The sequence below is a fragment of the Eulemur rufifrons genome, chromosome 7 (genome assembly GCF_041146395.1).
Source record: "Eulemur rufifrons isolate Redbay chromosome 7, OSU_ERuf_1, whole genome shotgun sequence".
NCBI classification, from domain to species: Eukaryota; Metazoa; Chordata; class Mammalia; order Primates; family Lemuridae; genus Eulemur; species Eulemur rufifrons.
In genome coordinates this window covers 79,143,233-79,156,541 of record NC_090989.1, presented here as the reverse complement: position 1 = coordinate 79,156,541, position 13,309 = coordinate 79,143,233, and the positions used below count along the sequence as shown (strand labels likewise).

The 13,309-nt window shown below is 42.7% G+C and overlaps 1 protein-coding gene across 1 annotated transcript; it reads left to right on the top strand.

The window, feature by feature from the left end:
• Positions 1-5,113: 5,113 nt before the first annotated feature.
• Positions 5,114-10,512, top strand: LOC138386440 (5-hydroxytryptamine receptor 3C-like). The gene is made up of 9 exons (XM_069472855.1): positions 5,114-5,180; positions 6,454-6,623; positions 7,053-7,097; positions 7,827-7,936; positions 8,203-8,372; positions 9,039-9,199; positions 9,578-9,782; positions 9,937-10,152; positions 10,283-10,512. Exons 1-9 carry the CDS (start codon positions 5,114-5,116, stop codon positions 10,510-10,512), a joined length of 1,374 nt encoding a protein of 457 aa, XP_069328956.1.
• Positions 10,513-13,309: the final 2,797 nt, after the last annotated feature.

The following is a 13,309-nucleotide window of genomic DNA, read 5'->3' as shown; positions in this document are numbered from 1 at the left end:
ACATTTTCTGCCAATTTGATAGCACATTTTCTGTTCTCTTTTCCCCAGACCTTCTTGTCACTGATTTTCCAACTGTGTTTCCTCCAACTTCCCTGACCATCCAACTAAACCATTAGCAACCGCACGTGAAGCAGTACAAATTTGAACCTCTAGCCGTCTCTCCTTCCAGAGAAAATGAACAACTAGATGCACTGCTCAAAGTTCTGCCCCTGGGAAGTTTTTCCTTCACTATTGTCTATTGGAGTCATCCTAGAGTGGCTCTGTAGTGCTACAGCTGTCCACTTTTGGGTCGTGTCAGCATATTGTAGAGTCATGTGGAAACTGTACTTCCTCAGTCAGCTGGTCATAAGGTACTTCTCATGAGGCCACTGGTGCATGCTGAGAAGGAAGAGACAATGTAGCAGAAGAATAGGCCCTGGTATCAGGACTGTTCATTTGGGTGACAATCTTCTAGGGCATGCATGAAAAAATCTAAAAGTATCCACTAAAATAACAGAAATAGAGTATATGATTTCCAAATCAGTAAAGAAGGAAAATAAAATAAGGAAAGATCATCCTAAATAAATTCAAAAGAAGGCAAGAAAGGAGGGGAAAAAAGAAACAAAATATGAAATAAGATGATATTAATAGAAATAAATCCAAATATATTAGTAATCAAAATAAATGTAAGTAGATTAAACTCAGCAATTTAGTATTTGTAAAATTAGATTAAAAAAAAACACAACACATAAGGACGCAGAAAAACTAAAGGTAAATGATTGGAAAAGGTATGTAAGGCAAATATTATCCAAAAGTAAGCCGGAATGACTCTATTCATATCTTAAAATCAGACAAAATTATCAAGACAGAAATAATTATTTGAGATAAAGAGGATCTCTATATAATGATAAAATGTTTAATCACTTGGAGGGTATTAACATTCTAAACTTGAATACACCTCATAAAACAGCCTTGAAATATATAAAGCAAAAATTAAAAGAATTACAAAGAGAAAGTGATAGATCTACCATTGCAATGGGAGATTTCAACACATCTCGGTGAATGATAACACATTTGTAAAAATATAATAGACTTTAGCCACACAATTACATTAGATTTAAGGACACTATGTGGAATTCTATACACAATAATTGGAAGATAAACATTCTTTGAATATATACATGAGATATTTACAAAATTAGCTACGTATAGACTATAAAACAAGTCTCAAAGCTTAGTAGCAATTAGACTGTGTTCTCTGAATATTTTATTATTATTAACAAACACTTACATGGTGTTTATTATGTACCAGCACTGTTCTAAGCGTTTCATCATTATTACCTTAATTAATCCTCATAACAACACTATGGGATAGGAACTATTATCATCCCACTTTAAAGTTGAAGAAACTATGGCAAAGAGCTTAAATAACTTAAGCCCAAAATTATACAACTTGTAAAATGGTAGATCTAGGGTTCAAACTGAGGGAGTCTAGCTTTAAAGTTCATACTCTTTTTTTATTTTATTTTAAATTTATTTATTTATTTTAGAGACAGGATCTAGCTCTTGCTCAGGCTGGTCTCAAACTCCTGACCTCAAGCAATCCTCCTGCCTCAGCCTCCCAGAGTGCTAGGATTACAGGCCTGAGCCACCAAGCCCAGCCTAAAGTTCATACTCTTAACCACTTTGTTCTGCTGCCTCTCTAATCACAATACAATTAAACTAGAAACCAGTAACAAAAACATAACCATCTTCTTCCATGTTTGTAGATGAAAAAGTATATTTCTACTTTTTATTTTCACCCCCATCTGAAAAAGTATATTTCTAAATAATTCATAGGTCAAAGAAAAAACAAAAATCGAATTTAAAAAATTCCTAGAACTGAACCTAGTACATATGAAAACTTTTGGAAGATAAATATTTCAAAGGAAAGTATAGCTTTAAATAAATATACAAGGAAAGAAGAAAGGGTGCATGAAATTCTAGGAAATTTGAAAGTAAGGTATAGGAACAGAAAACAGACCAGTGGTGACCTGGGGGTGACAGTGGGGTAAGGACGAGCAGGAGGGAGGGATTACAGAGAGACATAGAACATTTTGGAGGATGATGGATGTGTTCATTATTGCCTGTGCTGATGGTTTCACAGGCGTATACATATGTCAACATTTATGAAATTGTACTCTTTAAACAGTTTATTTTATGTTAATTATACCTCAATTAAGTTGTTTTAAAAATGTGCCCATGGTCTTTTTTAATGCTTTAAACTGTTTTTTAAACATTATATGAGTGTAAAGATGAAATGTGAAAGTCCTGCATTCCCCACCTACAACTACCAAGATCTTTGAAGTCTCCTGGGAGGGCCTTCTCCAGCAGATTCATGTTCCTTTCCTTGAAGAGGTAATAACTGTTCTGAATTTTGTATTTATCATTCCTTTACTTTTTGTTTTAGTTTTACTGCATATGCATACATTTTTAAACACCATATTGTTAAAATATATATACTTTTAGAATATATACACACATATGTTACATAGTATCATACTATATATATTTTGCAATTTGTTTTTATAATCCAACATTAAGCTTTTGAGATTTAAACATGTTGCCATGTAAAGGGAAGTTAATTCCGTTTCATTGCTGCATATGATTCCATTTACATCATTACCTGCAGTAATCCTGTAGCCACTAGCCTCATGATGATTTCAGGGGTGGAAGAAATTACAATAATTGTAAAGACTGAGCAATGTTCAATTCCTCATTCTGAAATTAGCTTATTTTTTTTTGCTTGCTCCTGTTTGTCTCTTCCGGGAGCACAGAGGCTGTGCGAGGACCAACCCCTAAGTGCCCAGGAAGGCAAAGTCCCAGCCACCATCATCACTCAATAAAAGTAAAGTAACAGCCTCCTAACCCGCCCCACTGTTTCTGCCCTTGCCCTTTGTATTAGTTTGCTAAGGCCGCCATAATGAAGTACCCACTGACTGGGGGGCTTAAAACCAAAGCAATTGATTGTCTCACAGTTCTGGAGGCTAGAAGTCTGAAATCAAAGTGTGGCAGAGCCATGCTGTCTCTGAAAGTCCAGGGGAGAATCCATCCTCACCTCTTCCCGCTTCTGGTGGTTTGCTGGCAGGGAACATCCCTGGTGTTCCCTGACTTGCAGGTGCAACACTCAATCTCTGCATTGGTTGTCACATGGCATTCTGCCCTCAGACTTTTTAATTTTTGCCATCTGTTGGGTGTGAAATGGTAACATTGTGATGTTAAGTTCATTTGCTTTCCCATAATTGCAAATGAGGTTGGGTATCTTTTTACAGGTGTATGGGCTGTTTGTATTTTCTGTTCTGTAAAATGCCAATTTGTGTCTTTTGTCCATTTTTCTAGCAGACTGTTTCTCTTTATTATTCCTATCTAAATTTGTTTTGCATATTTTCCATTCTTTGGTCAGTTATATGTGTTGCAAAGATATTCTCCCAGTATTTGACTTGACTTTTCACATTTAGTGCCCTTTCATGAATAGTTTTACTTTTTTAATCTTTTTCTTCTTAGTTATGATCTTTAGGGTCTTCTTTTAAGAAATCCTTACTTACCCAAAGTCTGAAATTTCTAAAAATGCAGAGAAACTTGATCACTCACACTTTGCTGGCAGGAATGTAAAATGATACAGCCACTCTACAAAAAAGTGTTATAGTTTCTTAAAAAACTAAACATGCAATTACCATACAATCCAGCAATTGCATTTCTAGGCATTTATTCCTGAAAATTTGTGTTCACACAAAAACCTGTACACAAATGTCTATAGCAGTTTTACAGATAATAGCCAAAAACTATAAACAACCCAGCTGTCCTTCAACAGGTAAATGGTTAAACTATGGTACATCCATACCATGCAACACTTCTCATCAATAAAAAGAAATAGACTATTGATACATGCAACAACCTGAATGGATCTTCAGAGAACTACACTCAGTGAAAAAGTCAATCCCCAAAGGTTACATTCACGTGGTTTGATTCATACAACATTTTTGAAATGGCAGATTTATAGAAATGGAGAACAGATTAATGGTTGCTGGAGTTTGGAGGGTGGGGAGAAAGGTGGATGTGGCTATAAAAGTGTGACATAAAGGATCTTGATGTTGATATCTGTATTTTGGCTGTATAAATGTCAATATCCTGATAGTGATGTTGCACCACAGGCCAGCTCAAAGGTCTTCAGTGAAGTGAGTGTGAATCAGACCACCTGAGTGCTTTCAAACACACACACACACACACACACCCCTCAGTAGAGATGGAAGCGTGTGTATGTGTGCAGGTATTTTCAAAAAGCTTATCAAATGATCTTTTGCTAACACACCCAGCTTAATGGCCCCAGGGCTGTAGGCTTTCAGAGACATTAGATAAGGAAGGGTAAGTAGGAGAGTTCTATTTTAGGAGAATGGCAAAATAAAGGATTCCATTGGGGAGAAACTGGATAAAGGACACCTTATCAAGAGGCTTTTTGCAATAGCGTGAACAAGGAATGACGCAGATCTGTGCTACGGTGCTAGCTGTGGGGATCTGTTAGGTTTATGCATTAAAAACGGAGCTTAACTTCTCAATTGAGCCTCATAACTCAATATTGATGAAAATTCCTGACGTCCACAGTAAAGGATATGTTTCTAGATCTGCAAGAAAATTATTGCATATTCTTGCCTTCCAAAATTAGTAGGAGTCCCCACCACAAGAGAGCATAAGCATTCCTTTCCAAGTGGTCCATACACTCTCCCTGAGGTACAGTTAGTTCCACAAGGACATGATAAGGCTGTTATTAATGGCTTCACCTGACCCATCCCTCAGGTTCCCCTCCAGAAGGTACTTAGAACACAGATTTAAAAATGCTCATCTAGACAGGCCTGCCAAACAGGTGCTTCTCCCCTAGTCTTGCCCCAACTTCCTGCCTGCCTGGAGCCCGGAAGGCATACCTGGGCAGGGACAGAGCAGGACACTCTGCTGTGACCTCTCTGGCCACAGCCTCACTAGGTAGTGGTCACCTGACACAGGCAGTATTCAAAACCAGGAACCAAGGTGTGGTCTGAGCTCCTTTAAACTCAAGGGTTTGGGGGCTCCTAGTGAGTCCCCAGAGAAGAGTCCAGAAAGGAGAATGGAAGTGGGGTGGTCCACAAGGTGGGGAGTCCTCCTCTGCCTCACTGTCAGCCTTCTGCTTCCAGGTAAGACGGGGCAAGAACAGGGGAGATGGGAACACTGTTCTGAGCAACATTCAGAAAAACTTATTCTCCAGAACTGCAGAACATCCAGAACTGATGGGTTAAAATTCTCTGTAGTATCTATGTTTTGGCTTCCCTTTAGGGGCAGATGGAAAACCCTTTTGACTGGTCAGTATGCACAGCCCCCCTCTCATTTGCCTGCAAAGACATCCACCAAATTGTCTGTCCTTCCTTTTTGCCACCTGTCCAATTCCACCCTTATATATAATATCCAACTTTTCCTTTTTTACCAAGATATGGTAACTATGAACAGGGTAGCTTGGAGATTGTTGACAATAAGCTAACTCCTCTCCTATGTCACTTGGGAAGATCTTGTGCTGGAGGGAAAAAACAACATTTGCTTCCCCTGGGCTATGTTTCTCTGGTTTGGGGGTGACCCCTGTGAGTCAGTTGGCATGGAAATGCAGTGGAAGAGGCCTGGGAGAGGACTCGCTGGGCTACAGTTACAGGGACAATCTGTTACATGGTCATCAGGAATGAGGCGGACGGCAGGGCTTTTACGTTTCATTGTATGGCTCCGCCATCCCCATGGTGGGTGATGGGGGGGGGGGTGGAGTGGAGCTTCTCAAGATGGTGATGATGCAAATGGCTCCCACAGACCTGAGAGGAAGTCACTGAATTTGGGAATCGTACAGATCACAGCACATGGTAAGTCGTCAACAAACTCATATTAGATACAACATCCCTTAAGTCCTCACATATTTTATGTCACATTCATGTTTACTTCTCTCTAAATTTTCCTTTCAGGAAACAGAAAAACCTGCAAGTGAGAAGGAAAAATTAAGAAAAAAACATTTTAGGGGAAATTTTGTTCAGCAACCATGAGGAAGAATCAGTGATAGAGCTAGAGAGAAGAAAGTATGGTCAGACAAAGGCCAAAACTTTAGGGCTGTATAAAAGGAATAAGACTCCCTGGAGGGGCTGTTTGCATACGAATTTGGATAATCTTATGTGGGAGCAAAAGCACAGGAAGAAAGAGCTGAGCTCTGACCCAGCTCACCACATCAGCTTCCACCATTTGCCTACGGCCAGGCCCATTCTCCCTGCCCTGGCAGGAAGGAAACCTTGGCCCAGGCAGGAGGGGTTCACATGCCTCTCCCAGTGTCCACGTTTTCCTTCTCTGCAGAGAGGCGCTCAGGCCCCAGCGCTGGTACCTCTCTCCGGTAGGAAACACAGAAGCCCTGTTCCCATCTCACAAGGCATCTGCTCTCTACAGGAAGGGCAAACAGCACTTTCACCATCAATTGCTCAGGCTTTCACCGGCATGGGGTGGACCCTGCTGCCTTCCAGGCCGTGTTTAACCAGAAGGCTTTCCGTCCAGTCACCAACTACAGCATCCCCACTCACGTCAACATCTCCTTCACCCTGTCTGCCATCCTGGAAGTAGTAAGTTCTGACTCCTACATTCTTTCCATAGGCTTCTAATAAGGAACAAGGACTCTTGACATTGTCAATTCAACATTGCTCTGGTCCCGTGATGAGCAATGAGTCCCCTGAATGGATTTTGTATGAGTCAGATGTTCTCCTATAGAGTGGGGAAGCATGCACAGGAATTCTGCAGTAACATTCTCCCGGGAACATGAGTCCCGCCCTTGTGGAAATATTCTACAAAAAAATGCATTCCCGGTGGATCCCCATACCGTTTCTGCACCTATATTTTCCATGCAACCTGCATTTTCTGACCTTTCTTTTGTGACTTGTGATGGAAAAGGTAAACTGTCTCTTGAAACCACTTAGGAAACAATGGCAGGAGGTAGACCAGGTCCTGAATTCATGCCTTTAATGATCCTGCATGGGATTTTTTTTTTTTTATAGAATGCACAACTTCAGCTGCTGACATCATTTCTATGGTTCAATATGGTATGTGAGATTCGGCTTCTTCCTTCTCTCTTTCTCCTTCCCTTTCTTTCCGGCTTTGCTTGCAAAAATTACATTCATTGAAATTAACAGTGCTTGAGGGAATAGATAAATCCAACCAGAATGGGGCCAGTGATGATGACAAATAGCTTCCTAGGCTCCCAATCAACTTTGAAAGACACAGATGGAAAGCACAGGGAGGAGGGCATCCAGGTGGAAGCCCCTAAGTGAGCCTCAGGGCCCAAATGTAACCAGCGTCCAGCTGAAGGTTTCCCTTCAGTGGAAAATAGAGGCCAAGAAGACTTTGCTAGCTAGAGAAGGGGAGACGTCACCAGACAGAGAAGAGAAATCAGAATTTAAAAGGAAATGAGATCACAAAAGCAACATGCATAACAATGTACTTAGTCTCATTCTGTGTAATTAAAAATGAATGCTGGAATGTGCATTAATTTCTTTTTCTGGAATGATACACAAGAAACTGTTAATAATGAGACTGAGATTGGATAGGGACTGAATTGAGGTGAATCCAGTGTGGAAAACATTGTTTTTTATATTATACCTTTCTGGAATGGCTGAAGTTTTACCATATGCTCATAGTACACATATTTAGAAAAAAAAATACATACATTTATTTACTTATTTATTTATGAGGGAATGAAAGGGCAGGAGATACTGACCTAAACTAGCTCCAGGCTTCAGCCGTAACTCGTCCCTCTGTGCCCTGTGCTCTAGATCTGGGATAACCCTTTCATCAGCTGGGACCCGGAAGAATGTGGTAATGTCAATAAACTCACTGTGACAACTGAGAACCTGTGGCTGCCAGACATCTTCATCATGGAATCGTGGGTATCAGGGCTGGGGAAGCTGGAAGGAAGCCCTGTCTGCAGGGGACAGGCCAGGGCAGTGTAGGGCAAACCCATTCGGTGGGGCCACTAAACACTTATTTCAGAGAGAAGCAAGATCACAGCTGATCAACTTCCTCCCTAGAAATGAGAAAATGGTCAGCAGAAAAGATGGCAGAATGACCTTAATGAGCCCTGTCTTACAAAAGAAAACTAACCTGATGTGAACCCCAGGGCACATGCCTCTTTCCCCTTTTGCCACTTAGCATGAATGTGGATCAGACCCCAGAAGGCCTCTCTGCATATGTGACTAATGACGGTCACGTTGTGTATAGCAAGCCAATGCGGGTGACCAGCATCTGTAATCTGGACATCTTCTACTTCCCCTTTGACCAGCAGAACTGCACACTCACCTTTAGCTCTTTCCTCTACACAGGTAAGTTGCAGTAGAGGTTCTGGGATGGGGTAAATGAGATCGACTGGTGGGGCAGCAAAGAAGCACATTTAGGCAAACTCGTTTTTTTTAAATACATAAGCAGGGACAGGGGATATTTGCTGATTGGGGACATGTGGATGATTGGGTGGGAGTGTTGAACTTGGGAGGGGGTGAGACTTCCTGAGAAAGCCCAGAATAGAAAGAAGGCAATTGAGCAGGCCAAGTGGGTGGCTCATGCCTAGAACCCTGGCACTCTGGGAGGCTGAGAGGAGGATAATTGAGGTCAGGAGTTCAAGACCAGCCTGAGCAAGAGCAAGACTCCATCTCTACTGAATATAGAAAAACTAGCTGGGCATTCGTGGCACACACCTGTAGTTCCAGCTACTCAGGAGGTTGAGGCAGGAGGATCTCTTGAGCCCAGGAGTTTGAGGTTGCAGTGAGCTGTGATGATGCCACTGCACTCTACCCAGGGCAACAGCGGGAGACTCTGTCTCACAAAAAAAGAAAGAAAGAAAAAGGAAAGGAGGCAATTGAGAGCAAGGAATTCACTGTATTGGACAATCTGGAGAAGGTAGCTAGGGTGCTTTGTTAATTCATCACTCTAAGCCCTGCACGGAGTGGGTGCCGGGGAGATGTGTGTTGAGTAAGTGTTTGTCTCCCCTGCAGTGGATAGCTTGCTGCTGGGCATGGACAAGGAAGTGTGGGAGATAACAGACACTTCACAGGGCATCGTCCGCACACAAGGGGAGTGGGAGCTCCTGGGCATCAGCAAGGCCACCCCGAGGATGGTTGTGGGCTCCAGTCTTTTTGACCGGATCATGTTCTATGTGAGTCCACGATTCTGCCATAGCTGTCCCCCACATGCTCCCACCACCACCTCCCCAGCCAGACCCATCTGAATCCCAGAGCCAGAGCCTCTTACTTCTTGCCCCAGACCAGAAAGCCCCAGGGCACCATAACCCTCATAGCCTTCCTCTCTCCCAAGTCTCCGACAGCATCTGCCCTTGCTGATCCTGCCAGCTCTGGCCTAGGGTTTCATTAGTAAGCATGAGGGAGTCTTGTTAGTCATGTGAAAGCTGCTTCTCCTCCGGCCCCAGAAAGAGCCCTTGCTGGGGTGAGGACACCTAAGAAGGAAGAGGCTAGAACCACCCCTCGGATTCCCTTCAGTCCTAGCTTCACCCAGTTCTCTACTCTCTCCCCACCAGGTGGCCATCAGGCGCAAGCCCAACCTCTACGTGGTAAACCTCTTGGTGCCCAGTGGCTTTCTCATGGCCATCGACGCCCTCAGCTTCTACCTACCTGCAGAGAGTGGGAATCGCGCCCCATTCAAGATTACCCTCCTGCTGGGCTACAACGTCTTCCTGCTCATGATGAATGACTTGCTCCCTGCCAGTGGCACCCCCCTCATCAGTATGGCTCCTTCCACTTTCTGGAGAAGCAGAGGCAGCAGAGGACAGGGACCAGCTGCTGCTCTAATTAAGGAGGGAAGGGGCTCTAAGGGAAGACTGGCTTTGGGATAGAGACAAATTAGTTCTGTTTTGTTGATAGTTTGCTTTACCCTCAGGTGTCTACTTTGCCCTGTGCCTGTCACTGATGGTGCTCAGCCTGCTGGAGACCGTCTTCATCACCTACCTGCTGCACCTGGCCACCACCCAGCCCCCACCCATGCCGAGGTGGCTCCACTCGCTGCTGCTGCACTGCACCTGCCCAAGGAAATGCTGCCCCACTGCGCCCCACAAGGGAAACGAGGACCTAGGTCTCCCCTGGACCCAGTGGCCTGGTGAGGGAAGTCAGCCCCCAACACTTGCTCTTCCCACACCCTCACTTCTCTGCCCCTGCCTCCCTCCTTGCCTCCCTCCCCAGGCAGGTGACCTTCACAGCCCAGGGCTGAGTCTGTGTCCTTTCCACAGGCCTGAAGGAGCCAGTAGAGTTGGTGGAGAAGTCGCCAGGCCCCGGAGAGGCAGAGGTGGCTGGGGGCTCAGGATGGACAAGGGCCCAGCGGGAGCAGGAGGCTCAGAAGCAGCACAGGGAGGAGCTGTGGGTGCAGCTCAGCCACATGATGGACACCCTGCTCTTCCGCCTCTACCTGCTCTTCATGGCCTCCTCCATTTTCACCGTCATCGGCCTCTGGAACACCTAGGCGTTGAGTTCTGCTCATGCAACAGCACCAGTGTTCAGTTTCCCTCAGCTTCAAGTGGCCATGTCAGACACTGCTCTGCTGCGATCTGCAAGCACAGGCCCAAATATGCCACGATCCCTGCTCCAGCACCCCCTGTGTTTAAATAGAACCACTGCCAACACTCCCAGAAATGAGACTGTATTTCCAGAATAGGATGAATTCAAAATATACATGTTTATGTTGGAAATATAATCTTTACTGGAAAAGGAAGATTTTATATTAAATGACTACAGATATTTACCAGAAAAGCAACTCATGTTACTGGTGTGGAAGAAGGGGATTAAACCTCTTTTTTGAAAACAGGCTAACATATGTTATTTCCTTTTAACAGATATTTATTGAGCACCTACTCTATGTGAGGCACTCTTCTGGGTGCTGAAGATACAGCAATGAACTAAACTGACAAAAACCTCCACCCTCGTGGAGCTCACGTGGTGGGGAGGAAGAAGAGACCGACAATAAAGAAGATAAATAAGTGAAACATAATGTGTGTGCTAAGAGGGAAAGGAGATGGGACAATAGGAAAGGGGGGAGGGCTGCAAGCTTAGGTTGTGTGGCAGGACAAGGTTTGGATGCATTATTAAGGAGGGAAGGGGCTCTAAGGGAAGACTGGCTTTGGGGTAGAGACAAATTCAAAACACCCCAGGGAGAGGGTATGTGACTTGCTTGAGGTCATTCAGCTCTTCAGCTCTTTTTTTAGGACTTTTATTTGTAGTTTTTTTCTTAGAGCTAGGCTTCAGATATGCATTTAACAAATGTTTATCAGGATCAGAGAGTACGTTACTTGCCTAAGGTCATGCAGCTCTTTTTAGGACTTTTATTCTTTTGTAGTTCTCTTTTATGGCGAAGCTTCAGCTATACAGTGAACAAATGTTTATTGGGCATAGGTGAGAGATAGATAGATATAAGAAAAAACGCCCTTGGCTAAGGGCATTTGGAGACTTGAGGATGAATCAAACATAAGCTCTGTCTGTCCCCAAAGTGCTTGTAGCCCAGCAGGAGAAAGAAAATATATTAACATATGTTAAATAACTTCAATTAAATGTAGAACATATTTTTAAAGTTCTGTTGAGTGACATTGAAGAGAAAGTGCTACAACGTTGGTGGCAGGCAGCATGCAGGGGGAGGACACTTTTAGCTGGAGCAAGGATTCTTAATTCTGGCAGCACATTAGAATAATATGAGGAGCTTTTTAAATAATCCTAATGCCTAGGTCTCACCCCAAACCAATTAAAGCAGAACCTTTGGCATGCGCCCAGGCTTTGGTATGTTTGAAATCTCCCTAGAAATCCTCACGTCTGCTTGAAGGCAAGAGTGTTGTGATTTTCACAGAGATTACAGGATTTTAGTAGAATGCCAAATTTGAATCCTGAGGATTTTAGCAGGTTGTCAGAATTGATCCTTAGTGATATATAAAATTGAAAGAAAAACCTGAAAAAAGGACTTGGATTTGTCAGTCCTTTGGGAGGCCCTAACCCCCCTAGTGAGGACTCTACTGAAACCCCACTGAGGTCGTCAGTAATCTTAGGGTATATGCAAAAGAGCAGCCTCTGTATATCAGTAGTATACCTACATTACCCACACTTTCCCAACTAAAATTTGGACATATTGTCAGATTCCTTTTCTGATTTAGAAAATAATTTATATAAACAGCCTTTCAAAATTCTATAAATAAAACCACATTCATAGACTTAGTGAATTGTCTTTATTTAAAAAAAGTTACAGAAAAAGAAATATAAAAGTCTCAAAGAAAACAAGGAATACATAGCAACTAGTACGCACCTGTGATTTTCATCACTGATCTACTGTTGAAGTTGACAAGTTGATGAAATGCTATTCCACTTGTCCTTACTGAGCAAGAACTCGGTTTAAATATTAAGGGGCCTGGAGCGAAGCAGAGGCATCTGCGGGTTTTCATGAAAGGTTAATCTAGGCCTCTTCCTACTGGTCTGGACATAGAAAAGTTATTTTAATAATAATAATAATGGACAACATTTACTGAGTACTTTTTATATGGCAAGCCCATTACATTCATTATCTCGTTCGATCCTCACAGCAATTTTATGAGGTAGATACCAATATTATTCCCACTCTACAGATAAGAACACCAAAGTAGAAAAAGGTCAACATCCTTCCCAGGATCACACAGCAAGTAAGTGGTAGAACCAAGATTTGAACTCGAATTTGTTAAACTCTTAATCCCATGTTTTAACACATCTAGACTATTACCAAGGAGTGCAGAAATAATAATTCTTAAGCATTATTAAACATGAAAAACTAAATGTTAGACTCTAAATTTAGAATGATCCCCACCAAATTATCATTCAACTTGATAATTCTTAACCTCAGAGTGTCAGTCTTCACTGTGGTTACCAGCAGGCTTTGGACAGACCTGTCTTTCCCAGCTCTCACAATTTCTTTGCCTCTCACAAGAACCCTGAGAAACTGGCTTGTTTGCACATACAAATAAATGCATGTATAATTGATGAGATCTAAATAGGCTCTATGGATTATACAGCTAAAAAAATAATTTTCAGAAAAAGAGAAGATCACTATTCTCATACAAATAAAAAAAGGAGGCCAGCCATGGTGGCTCACACCTGTAATCTGAGCATTTTTAGAGGCCAAGGTGGGAGGATGACTTGAGGCCAAGAGTTTGAGACCAGCCTGAGCAACATAGCAAGACCCTGTCTCTACAAAAAAATAGAAAAATTATCCAGGCATGGAGGCACACACCTGTAGTCTCAGCTACTCGGGA

Excerpts from the sequence above, each read along its gene's own strand:
- LOC138386440 (XM_069472855.1), top strand. The coding sequence starts at position 5,114 with ATGGAAGTGGGGTGGTCCACAAGGTGGGGAGTCCTCCTCTGCCTCACT. Across the intron at positions 6,624-7,052 it reads TGTCTGCCATCCTGGAAGTA|AATGCACAACTTCAGCTGCT; the intron begins GTAAGTTCTGAC and ends TTTTTTTTATAG. Across the intron at positions 8,373-9,038 it reads TAGCTCTTTCCTCTACACAG|TGGATAGCTTGCTGCTGGGC; the intron begins GTAAGTTGCAGT and ends TCTCCCCTGCAG.